Source organism: Macrotis lagotis, chromosome X (genome assembly GCF_037893015.1).
Source record: "Macrotis lagotis isolate mMagLag1 chromosome X, bilby.v1.9.chrom.fasta, whole genome shotgun sequence".
NCBI classification, from domain to species: Eukaryota; Metazoa; Chordata; class Mammalia; order Peramelemorphia; family Peramelidae; genus Macrotis; species Macrotis lagotis.
Genome location: NC_133666.1, coordinates 553070737 through 553089371, shown reverse-complemented (window position 1 = coordinate 553089371; position 18635 = coordinate 553070737). Strand labels below are relative to the sequence as shown.

Here is an 18635-nt window from a genome sequence, read left to right as displayed (position 1 = left end):
AAAATTGTTCTTGTACATTATGGGGAATTCATGACCTTTTTTAAAGATGAATGTCATGGTTATGATAAAGCAGGATCTGGATCATTTACCATCATAATCTGTCCAAAAATTAGAAAACATTGTGTAGTCTAGCTATTCAGGGAGCCAGCTTGAATTGATAGTAAAAATAGCAAAAAAAAATAGTAAATAGAAAATAGTAAAAATAGTAAATAGTAAAAAATTCTTTGATTTAGAGATCACATGTCTAAGCTTGCTTGTTTATATTACTTGTACCACTTTATTTGCTAATGAAAAGTAAGACTTTTAACTATTCTTGATTTCCTAGAAAATGCCATTTGTTCAAAGGCAATATTATCTCATCAGTTTCCAAACTACACTTAAAAATACTAGACAGAGTAAAGAATATAGTAGGAAAAAAATGCAGGACTTGTAGTCATAGAACCAGGGTTAAAAGCTCTCTTTCCTTCTTAGCATCTTATGCCTTAGGCAAGTCACTGAATTTCTCATCTGTAAAATGAGGAGGCTGGATTAGATGACCTCTCAAGACACTACTAGTTCTAAATCTCTGATTACTTCTGATTAATTTAGAAACTATCATGGTAAACTCTTCCTCCTTTCCTCAAATCAGACAATTGTTTTTGTTAAAATTTTTCTTGTAACAGATACTTTCTAAAGTGAAAGTTGACTTATTTTAACTTAATTTTTTCTTCATTTAAATTATCCTCTGAAGTTATGAACACATTTTTCAAAAGAAAAATTGTAAAGTATTTACAAGCACATGAAAAGTTGCTCCAAATTACTACTAATAAGAAAATCAAATCAAAACAGCCTTGAGATTTTATCTCACACCCTATAAATGTGCAAAAAATGATAAAAATGGCAATAATACATTGTTGCATCTATGAAGTGGTACAACTGTTTTGGAAAGCAATTGGAATTATGCAAATAAAGTGACTAAAATGTTCATCCTTTTGAATGAGAGACTATTTCTGGGCTTTTACTCCAAGGAAACCATCAGTAAGAAAAAAGTCCCCACATACTCCAAAAATGTGTATTGAAGCACTTTTTTTGTGTTAGCTAAGAATTGGAAATAAAATAATTTGCCATCATTTGGAGAAAGGATAAGCAAGTTTTCTGTATGAATTTATCACTACTGTATTATATGAAATGATGTGTGAGGAGATGAATACATAAAAAAGCAAGGTAAAGATCTATATATACTGATGCAGATTGAAGATAGAAAGATAGCACTATACACAGGGACTACAGCAATGTAAATGGAAAGAATGCCCACACACTCAAAAAAAATAGTAAATGTAACAAATTTAGAAAGATCAAGTGACACTCAAATTAAGAGATAGAACATTGTACATGTTACATTTTCCATGTTTTGATCAGTTGTATTGATTTTTGATTTTTTTCTTACCTAAAAAGTTAGTATTTGTCATAGGTGATTGCTTTGGGCTGGGAATAGATACTTGCAACACAGTAATTGAGGAAACAGAAAACATCAATAAAAACTTTTAAAAAATGATATCCTTTGAGACCATAGCTTTTTTTTTTCAACCTTTGTTTTACTTCATAGACCTTAGATTTTTCTGTATTTTTGCTTTTGCTTATGCCATTCAGGATCTTCACCTTCCCATCTATCAAAATCATATCTATTTTTCAAATTCCAGTTGAACTGATCAGTCAACAAACATTCAGTGACAAGCTGTTTTATGCCAATGAAGAGTGCTAGTCATACAAAGAAAGACAAAGCAACAGCTATCTTCAAGGAGCTTAAATCCTATGGAGGAGTCAATGTACCTAAATAAATAGGTATATACAGGAAACATACAGAGTAGTTGGAAGATGACCTTATAGGGAAAGGCTCTACTAACTGAGGACACTGGGAAAATATTCTGTGGAAGTTGCCATGTGAGCTGAGTACTGAAAGAAGCCAGGGGCTGTAAGAGACAGAAATGAGGAGGAGTGCATTCCAGGTGTGGGCCCCAAACAGTGCTGAAGGGAGCTGAATTTTAAATGTTTCTTTCATGAAACTCTCTTTGGCTGCCTCAGACAGAAGTATTTTCTCTCAAGTAAGGGATTATGATTCTATTATCCTTGGATATTATTATTTACATTTTAAGATTGAAATCCTAAGGCCATTAATACTGCCATTTTTCTTTTTTAAGAGCATGACGATTTGAAAAGTTGTAAGAAGTTGAAAAAATTTTCATATACAGTATGTATCAGCTTAAATGGTAATTATTGAAAATAGAGAATCCTAGAAAATAGCAAGTCATCTAAATACTTGTTGGCATTTTCTATGTAAAAAAACCAGAAAATGATACAAATATTTCCTTTTTGGTTTTTTGGATTAAGATCTCTTTAACTATATCACTAGTTATGATCAATATTTAGATCCACAGCGATTATTAAGCCCTAATCATGGTCAAAGTAGCTATTTACCATTCATGCATAGGTATGTGCCAACAAGATAAGATGAAGTTTAATTAAGGTATTCTATAAGCTTTTGGAAACAAATCCAGTATTAAGGGTTATAAGTGATTATACTGACTTCAGATCCATTAACAGAATAAATGAGCATGATTAGGAGAAGAATGCACTGTACTGAGGAATATATCACACAACATGCTCTGTTCCAGGTGCTGTGTTAAGTAATACACACACACACACACACACACACACACACACACACACATATACAAAGAGAGAAGTAAAACAAAGCATTCTCTTAAGGTGCTTATGTTCTATTGTGGAGAACTTAGGTCCATATATAGGTATACATGAAAATAAGTAGGAGATAATTAATTGTTTTGGGCGGGGACAAAGTATTAACAGTTAAATGGTGGAGAATCACAGAAGGCATCACAAGTTCTTCATAGTTTACTTGGCTTGTATCTGCCTAGGTTCATTTATTCTCCATAGTACTACTATGTTGGACTTTTGCATCTGAGGCCCTTCAAAATATGGGCTTTTGGAGTTGGAATTGGTGGTGGAAGACTCAAATATAATGACTGAGAAAACTACAAATTACCATTATTCTTGTTGAATATTTATTTATTTTGTTAAACAAATTATAGTTTTGGCCACATTGGGAATTTTTGCAGGCTGAGATAACCTCTGCTCTGGGACATGTCTACATATGATATATGTATAATAATGTACAAACAGCAATTTGAAACTTCCATTCAGGATGGGTGTAGTAGGTTGGTCATGTGCCTAACAAGCTATTTTTTTTTCTGTTTCTCCTTAACTTATAAAACTCATTTTTCCACTCTTGTGACATTTTTCTCATACTGACTTGTATTATATGCCTAATCCTTTTTCTTATATTGTAAGTTCTTATGAACTTTGTGTTAATGTATCTGAATCTCTGAGCTGTCTTCCACATGAAAATTACCCAATATGTATGATGAATAAACTTTAATATATGAATGGGTTCCCTTCATAAGGAATTGCAAAAAAAAATACAGTTCTATACTTAAATTCTTTTGCAGATTCCTGCTTTTAAATGCAATATAAAGAAATGCATGAAGGAGAATCATACACAACTTAAAAAATTATCTGTAGGAAAAACTTCCAAATCTTCAATCTCATTACTTCTGTTTTCAATGAGGAAATCTTTATCAAATATTTCTTTCAAAATTTATCTCTGTCAATTATGGATTCTGTTTTAGCATTTTATAAACATATTATCAATAACTGTTTAGATAAGTCAGATGTTTTTCCTTGTCATAGTTTTAACTTCACAATTGTTTGTAACTTGGAGGGAGGTAGAAACATAACGTTTTGTTTGTGGTAGTCTATATAATCCCAGTATTATATTGTTACTGTGTACATACTTTTCTGAGTACAGTTTAATGTAAACTCCACGTTGCCATTTTTATATTTAAAGTTCCCAAACGGCTTCAGTCCACATATGGTCTGTATTTTATTACCAACAATTCTTTTGAAGTAAGTTTTTTGTGCTGATGGAACTTCTTGTTTTAATTTTTCTGAGTAGAGTTTGACATTGGTATATAAAGTAATTGTAATTCTATTTAAAAAATAAATTTCATTTGAGTAACTAACTCAAGTTAGTTTCTGAAGTTATCTGTCCTGAATCCTTCTTTTATTTTCCCCAAAATTCAAGGAATCTTTTATTGGTTATTTTTTAAGTTATTTAAGCCATGAATTCATAGGGAATTGGTTCCAACAGCTCAGGTTCGTTGCCATTGGTTCTCACAAAGTGTGCTTCTCTGGGTGGAGCAGGCTGATGTTTTAGTTGAACCCAAGTGCCTTTTTCTTTGGCTTCTTTCTTCTTCTGATAATTTTCCTTTACCTGCTTCAGGAAGCTATCTCTGCTCTTAGAGTGCTTAATATGCTCAATACGCACATTAATTCTCTTGGCTAGAATCTTGCCCTTAACCTGTTTGTTTACAACACTGCCTACAGCATGCTGTGTAACATTATAGACTCGTCCAGTTTTGCCATGGTAGCATATGTGGGGCATTCCTTGCTGAACTGTGCCCATACCCTTGATATCTACATTATCACCTTTCTTGTATATGCGCGTATATGTAGCTAGAGGGATGATGCCATGTTTCCGAAAGGGCCTAGAAAACATGTATTGAGTCTCTCTCCTTTTTCCTTTTGTGTTTGTCATTTTGGCAGCTCACTGGAATATGGCGGAGCCGACGGAAAGGCCTTCTTTCTTTTTTGATGTCACTTAACACCCACCTGAAGTTTTAACTTTACCTCAGACTCTGAGATTGCTCTCTTGCCTATGTTAGTAGTTTAGTGACTTTACAGACAGAATGACATAGTGGGTAGTGTGCTGGACTTGTAGTTGGGAAGAAGTAGACTTAAGTTTCTATTTCAGAAACTTAGTTCTTAATGTATGTGATCTAGCCTATCAGTTTCAGCTTCTTCATCTATAAAATGAGAATAAGAAGCCTACCTGGGAGGATTGTTGTCAAATATCTATAAAATGTTGTACCAAACTACAAGTATATTATTAGTATCATATCTTATTATCATTGTTCTTATATTTGAAGTTCAAATAAAAACAATTTTGGATCAACTTTTGTTTTCTATTTAATGTCTTCTGGATTATTACACAAGTAGATGAAGTGAATGATTGCCTTTTATAATTCAGTAAAAGTGTTGGAATGTAAGCTCCTCTTTTTTAGATATGCTGACAGCATCTTTGGGATAATTTCAGTAGCAAACAGGATGGAAGACTAGAATATGTTTTTCATCTTATTCTCATATGGTTTTGACTTATTTCACTGTCTATAATTAGAGAGTTTATTAGTCAGTTGACAAGTTGAGAGATATAAAAGTAAAAGTGAAACATTTCTTGCCTTCAGTGAACTTATATCTTAAAGGATGAAATGATAGGCTTGTATGTCCACATATATTTATGTTGTATATATATATATCTGTATATATATATATATATATATATATATATATATAAGCATATTCATAATATATATGAAATGAATATAATGTGGTTTTGGGAAAGGAGTGTGCTAACAGTTGGAAGAATCAAGAAAAATTTGAAGTAAAAGATGTTTTAGCTTAACTTTGAAGTAAACCAGAAATTTCAAGAGGTGGAAGTGAGGAAGAGATTTTAGGAAAGGGGGATAACTAGTGGAAAGATGGAGTTTCTTTTCTTTGGACTTTGGACTAGGAAGTAGACAGCATACCTTGGTTGCAGGGTAACTGCAAGGAAACAAAGTATTAGAAGACTGGAAAGATAGGAGATGCTCTGGTTATGAAGAAATTTATATGCCTTTGGAACTTATATTTGATAACAAAAGTAATAAGGAATCACTTAGATTTATTGGATAAAAGAGTAATGTGACATTTTTTATGAAGATCACTTTGGTGGTTATATAGAGAATGGAATGGGATAGGAAGAGGCTTGAGGTAGAGATATCAAATAGGAGACCATTACAGTAGTCCAGGTAAGAGATAATGAAGGCTGAAACTAGTTAATAGTTCTTGTAGCCCTGAATTACTGTGGAAGAAGAGTGAAGGGGATGTATGTGAAAGATTTTGTACAGATAAAAATGAAAAGATTAAGCAGCAGATTGGGTATATAGATTGAGAGAGTGAAGAGCTTGAGGACAGCACTGAGTTGGGGAATCTGAGAAGACTTTGTGATACACTTGTTGATAACAGAAAAGTATAGAAGAGAAGTAGACTTTTGGGGAAAGCTAATGAATTCTGTTTGAGTTATGTTGAGTGCACATTCCATTTAGTTTGGAAGTTATGAGGAATATACTGAAGCCAGCTTGTATAGGTTTATTTGTTAAATTTTCAGTGTTGACACCTTGAAATTGGTAAGCATTACAAATCCACGCTTGATTTATTGTTTGTTGATTTTCTAGATTACATTGATGGAGAAAATGATAAAAATACAGATTAAACTTAAAAAATACTATACTTTTCATATTACTGGTTGTTAAGCATTACTAGTTATACTCCCCTGGTTATACATTGTCGATATAGCAATATTTATGAAAGTATTCTTAAAAGTTTGTGAATTGGTGTTTATGTCCAGGTATATTGTGAGCAATAATTGTGTTTGTGATGATGTTCCATTTCCAGCACAACTTATTTGTCAATTTTTTAATATTTTTTTCTTGCTTTTTTTTATCCTTTCTCTTTGATTGCTGTTTCTCTGATATTGGACTTCAAAGTCATCTCAAATTATTTCTGTGCTGACCAATTCATATTTCATCGACTTTAGCCTCTGTCCTAAGTGACTTCTGTGGCACATGACTGTCCCCAGCTGGATGTGGTCCTCTTTCCACAGAGTTCTGCATAGGTGCCTCCCACCCCCACCCTGGAATTTTCCCCATTTTTCAGTTCTCTGGCTGATATCTGGGGCAGTAGAAAGTGTTATTATACTGGTCTCCCAGTCAGAGTAAGTTTTTGCATTTTAATTTTAACTACACTGGAAAGAGGAGTGTTGAGTTGACTGTTAACTGAAGTCTCTTGAATATAGTGGGGAGGGGATGGAGGGAGATGCTAAGTGAATTTATTAAAAGTTAAGGGATTAGCCTTCTCTGCTTTGGTTCATGAGGTGTTTCTTTTAAATGCCTCATTTTAGGGTTCTTGGTGCCTGTCTTTTCTATATAATCCTCATGGGACGTTTGTAAGAATCAGAGAAAATATCTAGTCTTCCATCTTGTTGGTCATATGACCTGGAACAAATTGTGGAATTCTCAAGGATATTTTGAGGGAATTGAATCTGTAGTATGGGTATTTGACTATTTTTAATTTATTTAAAATGTTATGAACTTAACAAACATGAACATTTTAATAAAGAAAGAAGGTAACTAGGTAACATGGTGAGTAGATGCTGGACCTATAATCAGAAAGACTTAATTCGGTTGTGGCATTAAATTTCATCTTTTCCTGCTTCAAGTTTAATCAATTGTAAAATGATAGCACCTATTTTATGGGGTTGTTGTGAGGTTCAATTGAAATAATATTTGTAAAGCACAGTGCCTGGCACAGAGAAGACATTTCATAAATGCTTGCTCCCTAATTTTCTCTTTCCTTTCCTCTTACCATGAAAAACAGAAAAGAGGATTATATAGGAAATTTAGTATTTCACTAACATAGTTTCAAAATGTTGATTAAATTTAATATGATCTGTCAAAAATGTTCTGCTTATCTCTGTCCCCTTACGAACTTCCTTTTATTCTTTTCTCTGTATTTTAAAAAATATTTCATTAACTTTTCCCCCATCGTCATCATTATCCCCTTCCCAAAGAGTAAATCTAAACCTTTCCTATAAATATACTGTGGTAAAAAGAAATTGACACATTTTCTGGGTCTATAAATTTTTATTTTTCTTTACTTCCCTTTCACGGTTTCTCTGTTAAGATGTGGTAAACATATTTCTATATGTTATAGAGGATAGTGGACTGCTTATTATTCTGGTTACTTTTTCTAAGTAGTTAATTGGATAGGTGCTAATTTTTTTTTTTTGCAAGGCAATGGGGTTAAGTGGCTTGCCAAAGGCCACACAGCTAGCTAAGTATTACGTGTCTGAGACCGGATTTGAACCCAGGTACTCCCGACTCCAGGGCTGGTGCTCTATCCACTGTGCAACCTAGCCTCCCCAGTGCTAATTTTTTTAACCTGCAGTTAGATGTTGCATAGTTTTTCTGTTTCCTTGAAAAATCTGTATCAATCAATTATTTGAACTTCTTAAGAATAATCTTTGTGTAATTTAGTATATATCTATGATATATGGTTAACATATAGTCAATAGCAATATTTGGTCTTATTTGATAAAATCCTCCCTTTCTGTTGAACAGTTCCTAGTAAACCAAGCTTATTGTTTCCTTCTTGTTCTAATATTGTTGCTTTAGTTTATGCCAGCTATAGTTCTTGGAGAGACATTTGATTTAGTTCTTGGATTTTAGCTATTTCATTGACTTTGGTTAGTTAAATAGTTTTGTTCTCATTTGTGTTATCCAGTGGTATATAATAATTTACAATCCTTTAGTTTTATGTTTATAATCATAATAGTTAGCCTTTATGTACTACAAATGTTATCTCACTTTATCCTTATAATGTTGGGGTGTTGGTGCTATTATCACCATGTTTTTTTACAGTTGAGGGAATTGAGGCAGAGGTTAACTGACTTGTAAAAGAACATATAGCTAGTAAGAACCTGAGGCTGTAGTTGCATTCAGGTTTTTCTGACTCTAATTCCATCAGTCTATCCACAAACCTGTTTAATTGCTTTTGAGGTCCCATCTGTTTTTTTTCCTGCAATTTTTAATCTGTTCAGCAAGTGCTCTAAGAATATCAATCAATTTTCTTTCTTTTTGATGAAAAAGTGTTCCAGTAGTGACTGATTGTTAAGAATTGTATTGTAGGGGCAGCTTGGTGGCACAGTGGATAGAGCACCGGCCCTGGAGTCAGGAGTACCTGGGTTCAAATCCAGCTTCAGACACTTAATAATAACTAGCTGTGTGGCCTTGGGCAAGCCACTTAACTCCGTCTGCCTTGCAAAAAAAAAAACTCTAAAAAAAAAAAAAGAATTGTATTGTATAGTTGCTCTCTCTCTCTCTCTCTCTCTCTCTCTCTCTCTGTATATATATATATATATATATATATGTATATATATATATATATATATATATATATATATATATATATATACCATTCAGCTTAGTCTCAGGCTGTTTTAACTATTTTTTTTAGCTTCAACCATGTCAATGATAACTTTTTGCTTGATATGTCTTATCTGAAGGAAATCAATGTATTTGTAGATGTTGCCTTCTTCCATTGGTTTATTGTGATCTTCAAATTCAGGCTTGAAGCTTTCAGCCTCTATACTTGGCATACATTAAGAATTTTACACTTATAAAAACTAAATGACATATCAACATTCCTGAAGAAGATTCCATTAGAAGGAGTTAAATGTTGTGGGATTTTTTTTTTTTAGGTTTTTGCAAGGCAAACGGGGTTAAGTGGCTTGCCCAAGGCCACACAACTAGGCAATCATTAAGTGTCCGAGACCAGATTTAAACCCAGGTACTCCTGACTCCAGCACCGTTGCTCTATCCACTGTGCCACCTAGCCGCCCCAGGAGTTAAATGTTTTTTATGGAGTCAGATAGCATGATAAATTCCAGATATATTAAATGATCTATGAAAATGTTTTGATTTTACTCCTTTAATTTTGAAGCCATATTTAATTCTGATTATGCTTGATAATAGATTTAAGTCTAGACAGAACTATAATGGGCTTAAACTGTCTCTCTGAACAATGCTATATTTGATATCAGTTTTTCATGACATTATTGTTTTGGTAATATGTTCCAATGGACAGTTTTCTATGTGAACATTAAGTAATCTATCATTCTTGTGATTTCTTGGGTTAATTTTATTTATGTAAATAAGCCATAGCTATGGAATTGAACCAAAGATATTGCTGAAATCAATAAAGGCAGTATAAATGTTTGTACCAGCATTTCAATTATTGTCCAGTTGATAGTAAGTTGTTCTTTATACCCTTGGGACCTTCTGATTTATCCTTCTTGTCTCTCAGCCTATGTCTTTTAGCTGATTGTAAATTCTTTTTGTTGATTATTCATGCTTTGTTTTTAGAATATACATATATATATATATATATATATATATATATATATACACACACACACACACACACACACACACAGTATTTGGAAGGAACATCAGTGTTCTCATCTTGTGGTAATATCTTAGGATCTTTCATTAAAAAAGATGGAATTCATCAGGCTTAGATATGAGATAACTGGTAAGGCCCTTGCTACAAATTCATCCTTTACTGTCATGCTTTTAGCCAATAATCATAGTTTCTTTCACCTACCATGTCATTTTGCTGTCATTCATTATATTAAGAGTATGCAGGTTATTTGATCCAATTTGCCTTTTTATTATATTAGAATTTTTAGATGAATTTTTCATTGCCTTTTAAATTAAAACTTCTCTTGTCCTCTTGGATTTCTTTACTTTGCAAGCTTCTATATTAGTTTTTGATTGATGTTGAATTGCTTATTTTTTCCATTGTGCTACTTTTATTCCTAGTATATAACCTTAAATTTTTGACTTTGACTTAATCACTGATTAAAGGTATCTCTGTAATTTCAGAATCATTTATTTTATTGATTTGTTTTTGCATTTTTAAAAAATAAGCTTTTAATTTGATCAAATGGGTTTAAGTTTCCTACCATGCGTACACACTAGATATTCTAATTTCCTTTCTGAAGATCTTTAATATCTCTATCAAATTGCTTCTGTTATGATAGTGTTTGATTCTTGTCTTTAGTTATTTACTGATAGTTTCACCTTTCCTCTTATGGTTCTTATCATGCAGTGACCACTATATATATACTTCTGAGAACAGGACATGAAATATTGTTTTTACTATTCTGTCAAATATTGTGGGAGAAGACTTTGGTTTTATGGTAGCTATATCATATAACAACTTATAAAGATTACTCTCTTTTGGTATAATTGATCTCTGACCTGGATTACTGCAATAATTTTACAACTGGTCACCTTGTCTTAAAGCTCTTCTCATTCCAATCCATGCTCTGCTCAGCTGAAAAGATGATTTCTTTAAAGTGTACATTGGTCTAAGATGTCCTTATTTCTCTCACCCCTCAAGGGGCTCTTTATGACTTCTAGGATCAATTTTAGAGTCCTCTGGCATTTAATTTTTTTTATAACCTGACTTCTTCCTACCTTCCAGCTTTCTTACAAGAGCTAACATATATAAAATCCCTCTACAAACCTTAAAGATCTGTATTTGTTGTTGTTTATCATGTTTGACTCTTCGTCTTATTGGCAAGGATGTTAGATTGGTTTGCCATTTCCTTTAGCTCATTTTACAGATGAGGAAAACAAGGCAAACAGGGTTAAATGACTTGCCCAGGATCACACAGCTAGTAAGTGTCTGAGGCCAAATTTGAACTTGTGAAGATGAGTCTTGCTTGATTACAAGCCTATTGCTCTTTCCGCTGTTTCACCTAGATGCCCAGCTAACTGTTACGATTACCCTATTCCTACATATTCTGTGATTGGGAAGATTTGCCTTTTAGTTTCCCTGTCTTCCTTTAAGATTCAGCTCAAATTTGACTTTCTGCAGGAAACCTTTCTCAGTCTTTCCAGCTGTGCTAATATTTTCATTTTTCAGATTACTTGCATCTCTCTCTCTCTCTCTCTCTCTCTCTCTCTCTATATATATATATATATATATATATATGTATATATATATATATAATTTGTATTATGTAATGATTTGCATGCTGCTTCTCCATTAAAAAGGAACTGATCTTTTGTCTTTTTGTTTTTTCCCCTTACTTTGTATCCACAATACTTATTACAGTATCTGTATTTGTTGATTGCTAATGACCCCTACTGTCAAATTTAAAAAGACTTTTGGGTTTTCAGTTTGATTTTCCCCATCTCCCTTTTTCTTTGAGATATTTGTTATTTTTGCCATACATTTCATTATTAAGTATTATTTCAGGAAAACACCACAGGTTAGAATTTTCAGTGATCCTGGGTTCTTCAGCTTCCCCCCTTTTTAATTTATAGTGACTCCTTGTTTTCAACTTTTATTTCATCTAATCTAGGCTTAGGGATGAAGCTACAATTTTTTAAAATGATGGCCTCAGGGCTAGTCAGTACCATTGAAAAAGCAATTTTATTATGATATAATAATTTTTTCATGTAGAAAGGAAATTAATTTTCCAGTGCAGTTCATTCATACTTATAGTTACTTGCTTTAGTTGTCATTGCCATTTGCCCTGGAGGATTTTCATTAGGTAGGATATTTCTAATTTCTTCCAATATATTTTTGATTTTTGCACCAGCACATGAAGGGAGTGACATTTGCTCCTGTACTCCTTGTCAAGATGGTCATTATGATTTTGAGTTGGGCTGGCCTGCAACTTTATGTTGCCTTGTCTGTTTTTTGGGGGTTTTAGGACCAGTTACACCAGACTGATCCAGTTGTCCCAGACAGTGGGTATTCAGAACCCACTGGCCATTGTTTCCTAGTTCCCGCCAATCTTAATAGCTTTGTAAGTAGTTTCAAAGTGTACTAGAGTCCTGGCTATGTGTCATTCTGGCTGTATGTCATCCTGGCTGTCATTCTTCTCCTTTTCTTTCAATGCCTTCCCCTTCTTCCTCCATGACATGGATGATACGTTGGACTTTGAGGGGTTTGCTGTTAATAGTAAACTTCTGCTTCTAGTCCTTGTGATGTGGACCTCAACCGTATTCCCTGTGTTTAATCCCTTGTTCCAGTAATTAAGTGATTATTTTCAATTTAATTTAATAAACTTAACTGTCTTTTATGGGTTCAGTTGTGCTGAACAGCTAGGTTCGGTGGCTAGAGTGCCTGGACTCGGAGTCATGAAAACCTGGATTCAGATCCAGCTTCAGACACTATCTGTGTGGGTCACTCAGCCTCTGCTTCATTTTCCTCAGCTGTAAAATGAGGATAATTATAGCACCTATTTCACAAGCTTGTTTTGAGGATAAAATGAGACATTTTAAAAAAACTCAAGACAGTTTACTTAAGACAGTAGGTACTTAATAAATGTTTCCTTCCTTTCTGAGCACTGGGAATGGAATTCTTTGGTCCTTGAGTATGGGTTTTAGTCAGTTATTGCTGGGAAACTTTTTAGGTTAGGTTCTACTGACAGTAGTAGCATAGTGGATAGAGTGCCAGAACTGGAGTTTGGAAGACCTATGTTCAAATTTGACCTAAATAGTTGTGTGACCCTGGGAAAGTCACTTTATCTCTGTCAGTTTTCTTAAAATGAAGATAATAATAGCATTTACCTCTCAGGGTTGTGGTGACTATTCAGTGAGATATTTGTAAAGTGCTTAGGACAATGACTAGGATATAGTAAGTGCTATATAAGTATTAGTTATTATTATTATTATTATTATTATTATTAATTTATTTTCCCAATTTTCCAGATTAGGAACCTGAGGTTGGGAGATAAAGTGCTTTGCCTACTGTCACCTGGTTAGTAAGTTCAGGAAGTGGGTTTGAATCTTAGGTCTTTTTCTGTCTTCAAATCTAGCAGTCTTTCAACTGTGCTGCACTACCTCTCAAGTGTATCTACATCTAGTTTGCCAAAAAAAGAAAAGAAAAACAGAAAGAAAAATGACCTAAATGCTCATATAACTAATAATTTGGAGGTGGTTTTGGAAAGCTAAAATTCAAGCAAAAATTATTCTATTCCATGCTGTAAGTGCAAAAACTTATGGGCATACATGTGTAATGTGATGTTAGAAATGATGTTTGGGCTTGAACTGTCCTCAGTGTATTTCTCTGTGCTATTGAATTTCCCTAAGGCTTAATTCCCAGCGTTTTGAACCTAACCTATTAATTGCCTGCTATGACAATCTTGATTGGTATCATCCTGTCTTTTAGTAATATCTTTTAGTAAGATCAAATCTTTGTTTATTGATGGCTTTCACTTTTCCCTAAACAGTCTAACTGACCCTCTTCTTCACTACTATTTGTAGTTCTCCTGGCTTTCTGTTCTCTCCTTGTCCCTGTGGTTCTATTAATCTCTTAAACCATTAACTATGCTCCAGTTTTGACAGGTCCTGGGATTTTTACCCGAAATAAATCCAGGAACCACATAAAATGTGGTTAAGCATATATTTAACTGTGGTAAACCAATGTAATATTGTAAAAATAATCAATAAAAGCCTTTTTCTTTAAGGTTATATTTAATTTGATGATTAATACAAGCTATGAAAACCCTACATAAAGAAACTTGTTTGAAAAATGTTGTAGAAGGTAGAATCAATGGATGAGCCCTGGGTTTTTAAGTCTGTGGACCTGGATTCAAGTCTCATATTTTCTGCTTACAACCTTTGGAATCTTTGTCAAGACTCTTAATAAGGCACTACTTTTTTCATTTTTAAAATGATGGATTTGGCTAAGTAATTTCTCACATTCCTTACAGCTCTTAATTCTGATATCTTTCAGAATAGTCTTCCAGCATATGATAACCCCATAGGACTTAGGAATTCATATTACTGGTTTTTACATTTACATTGATCTGTACTTACGTACATTCCTTTTTTTTAATTAATGGATACAGATTGGACAAATCAGAATTATCTTATTACAAGCACTAAGTAGGTATTGATTATCTAGTTTATATAATATTTTATTCTCTATGAAAATTCATCCCTTTTTTAGTGATGTGTCTTAAAGGAAAGCATTATGTCAGAAAATCATATAAACAGCAGTTCTTTCTCAAGAATATCTTCCTGTTTGAAAACATGCCAACTATTGTCACGTTGTCTGGTCAATCATATGTTTCCTATGACATTCCTTTGTTGATGGCATAGGATATACTGTAATTTTAAAGTAACCATTCAAAAAAAATCACAGTTTTGAATGCTTGTTCAAGGATAATAGGACTATTAAGAGCACTAAATATTATGTTTTAATTTTTTTAATTCATAAAAGGGAAAAATGGGAGGTACTATATTTTTTGAGCATTTGTATAAATGTAGTCTGAGAAATATAAGATGCATTTCTTTATAGAGAAAGCATTAATTACATTAAACAAACACATTATTGATGATATCTTATTGTTGATTAAGAACCCATGATAGTCAACTTTGATTGCGAGTTCCTTGAGGACTGGAACCATGAATTATTTTACCTTTTTTTTTTTTTTAACTCTTTGAGCAGATGTTTGATACATGTTGATTGAATTGAACTTTTAAATTGAGTTCCTTCACAGAAACAGATAATGGGGGTCATTGCTTTCCAACTTCCTTTAAGTTTTCACTTTTGCTGTAACTAATAAGCACTAATAAGACTGAGAGAATGAAGTATATATATATATATATATATATATATATATATATATATATTAATAACTGAATTTTGAATAAGGCCAATTTATCTCTACTATTTTTTGCTATGATTTGTTTTTTTCAAGGCAAAGGGGTTAAGTGACTTTCCTAAAGTCACAAAGTTAGGTACTTTAAGTGTCTGAGGTTGAATTTGAACTCAGGTCCCACTGAACTCCAGGGCCAGATTTCTATCCACTGTGCCACCTAACTGCCCCCTAGCTGTATGATTTTGTCCATATCATTTAATCTCTGTGATCCTCATTTTTCTTATCTAAAATTTGAGAGTAAGGTATTTGAAAGTACTACCTACCTGCTAAAATTCTTGTGCCCATTCATTGAGGCATAAGGCATGTTAAGTACTTTTAAACTGAGCATTTTTATTAGTGATAACTTTTACTATAGTAAACAACATCCATTAAAGTATTCCACTGATTTCTCTTTCTAGAATGGACTTTGGAGGTTTACAATACCCAAGTCTGGTATAGGTAAAGGTATTATCTCCTTTATCTTTCAATTTTATTGCTGGGGGGAGGGGAGGAACAAGGAGACTTAGGGATTGAATCAGATTGCCCTAGTATAGACAAACCAACTTCAACCCTTTTTTGTCTACATTTCATAAGTCGAAGACTTAGAAATTAAGTAAGACTGAATTGTTAGTCATATCTTGTAGACAACTTATTCTTCTAAGATGAGAATTGACCAGCACCTGGGTCAAACTCAAAATGTAGCAAGTGAAGGGAATGGTCACAAAGTGTAACAAATCCATTTTATGAAGGAAGATACACAGTGCATGGGTGGTCATGGAGAATGAGTACACAAAGGCAACATCTAGGGTCTTAGAGTGTTATTAGGTGCCTGTTGTAGGGGAAATGAGGTGGGTTTTTATAGGGTTCTTATCTGGATCAAGCAGAACCCAGATTAAGGGCTGGGGTCAAGGGAGCTTGTACTTAGTCTGGAGGTCAAGGTTTAGCACTGGCCTTGACTCATGTTAGTGGCAAATTCCATGGGGAAAGTGGTGGTTCAAATTCTGCTCTCCCTGCTCCCCTTACTGCTGCTAGTTTCATTTTTGACATGACAGCAAGCCATGGAGGCCTTTTTTTTTTTTATCTTGTTAGGGAGGCTATTGTATTCCTTACAGAAAGAACTCTCTGCTAACCTGGAAAGTTTTGAATATGGATTTGGTAAAAGATTGTTTGTAGGGGCAGCTAGGTGGTGCAGTGGATAGAGCATCTGGCCCTGGAGTCAGGAGTACCTGAGTTCAAATCTGGCCTCAGACACTTAATAATTACCTAGCCACTTAATGCCATTTGCCTTGCAAAAGCTTAAAAAAAAGATTGTTTCTATTATCTGAAGACCATTCTAGCTAAGTTCAGAAAATTTGCTACTGAATTGGCTACAGGATAATACATTTTCCACAATTCAAAATCCATAAATTCACACAATTGTGTGACAATTTATGGAAACCAGTTCCTGAAGCATCGTGTTCTCTGTGTAGTTGGATAAAGGATCCACACCAATGAAATCTGAGATCCTTCAAATATAGAAGTGATGTACAGAGCCTAGAAAGAAAAGTCCTATTTCTGTTGACTATTTGCTTCAATCAGTTGATTCCCAGAAGAAATATGAGAAGGATGTAGGTGACATAATTTCTTTTTTTTAATCTTAATAGTAATTTATTTTTTTAATTACAGGTAATGATAATTTTCTACATTCATTGTAAAATTTTTGAGTTCCAAATTTTTCTCCCTCTTTTCTTTCCCTCCTCTCTCCCCAAGACAGTAGGCAATATGATATAGGTCATATGTGTACAATCATTGAACGCATTTCCACATTAGTCATATTGTGAAAGAAGAATCAGAACAGAGGAGGAAAACGAGAAAGAAAAAGTAAACTTAAAGAAGTGAAAATTGTGTGCTTTGATCTGCATTCAGACCCCATGGTTCTTTCTCTGGAGATGGATCGTATTTTCCATCACAAGTCTTTTAGAATTATCTTTGATCATGGTACTGTTGATAAGAGCTAAGCCTATTGTAGTTGATCATCACGTAATATTGCTGTTACTGTATACAATGTACTCTGATTCTGTTCACTTCATTCAGCATCAGTTCATGTGAGTCCAGGTTTTTCTGAAATCCATCAGCTCATCATTTCTGATGGAACAATACCATTACATTCATATGCTACAACTTGGTCATTCCTAATTGAAGGTCAACCCCTCAGTTTCCAATTCTTTGTATGACATGGACATGGGTTCATGAGGTTGTGAATGGGAGAGCATAAACTTTGGATTTGGTAAGAGAGAATACTACGATTTATAGAGCACCTATTTTATGCTAGGCACAGTTCTAAGTACTTTGAAAATACTCCATTTGATCCTCAGAACAATCCTGGAAGATAGGTACTATTATTACCCTCATTTTACAGGTAAGGAAACTGAGGCCTAGAGAGATGAAATGACCTGCCCAGAGTCAAAAGCTATTAAGTGTCTGAGGCCAAATTTGAACTATGATCTTCATGACTCCGGAGCACCTATTTTATGCTAGGCACAGTTCTAAGTACTTTGAAAATACTCCATTTGATCCTCAGAACAATCCTGGAAGATAGGTACTATTATTACCCTCATTTTACAGGTAAGGAAACTGAGGCCTAGAGAGATGAAATGACCTGCCCAGAGTCAACAGCTATTAAGTGTCTGAGGCCAAATTTGAACTATGATCTTCATGACTCCAGGCCCGGATTCCATCTGCTTTGCCACCTATTTGCCCTTGAATGTGTTTGTCTTTTTGAGAATCAGCCTAACCATGTTTGGAGACATTTCTCTCAAAAGCATGAGCCACCAGGCATGTTTTTCCTTTTCCTTTTTTTTTTCTAAATCACAGCAACTAATGGAGACCATTGTTTGAGATTACCTGCATTGGTGAAGTGTACTGATAAAATCAGTGATGCTTGAATTAGGTATTGAAGTATTCCTTGACATAGGAAATGTTAACAAAAATTGTCAAAAGAATGAAATTCTGTTTCTAAAAGTCTATTCAGGATTGGGGTCGTAGGTTTAGAGCTGCCATTTCCTATTATTTTCATTAAATATATGGTATAAGTGTTTTGTTTTGTTTTTGGCAAACTGGATTTGGACTACCTAGAATTAATTCTTTTCTCATTTTTTCTGTCCACTGATTTTTTTGACTATTTGCTTCAATCAGTTGATTTCAGAAGAAATAT

The 18635-nt window shown here is 33.8% G+C and overlaps 2 protein-coding genes across 5 annotated transcripts in view; one reads left to right on the top strand and one right to left on the bottom strand.

The window, feature by feature from the left end:
- Positions 1-18635, top strand: part of STK3 (serine/threonine kinase 3) — a 511742-nt gene that overhangs the window by 125164 nt on the left and 367943 nt on the right. The window lies entirely within an intron of this gene.
- Positions 4172-4654, bottom strand: LOC141497740 (large ribosomal subunit protein eL21-like). Its single transcript, XM_074200517.1, has one exon. The coding sequence runs from the start codon at positions 4652-4654 to the stop codon at positions 4172-4174; it is 483 nt and encodes a 160-aa protein (XP_074056618.1).

What these genes read in the sequence shown, in the direction of transcription:
- LOC141497740 (XM_074200517.1), bottom strand. Translation starts at nt 4,654, where the DNA reads ATGACAAACACAAAAGGAAAAAGGAGAGAGACTCAATACATGTTTTCT.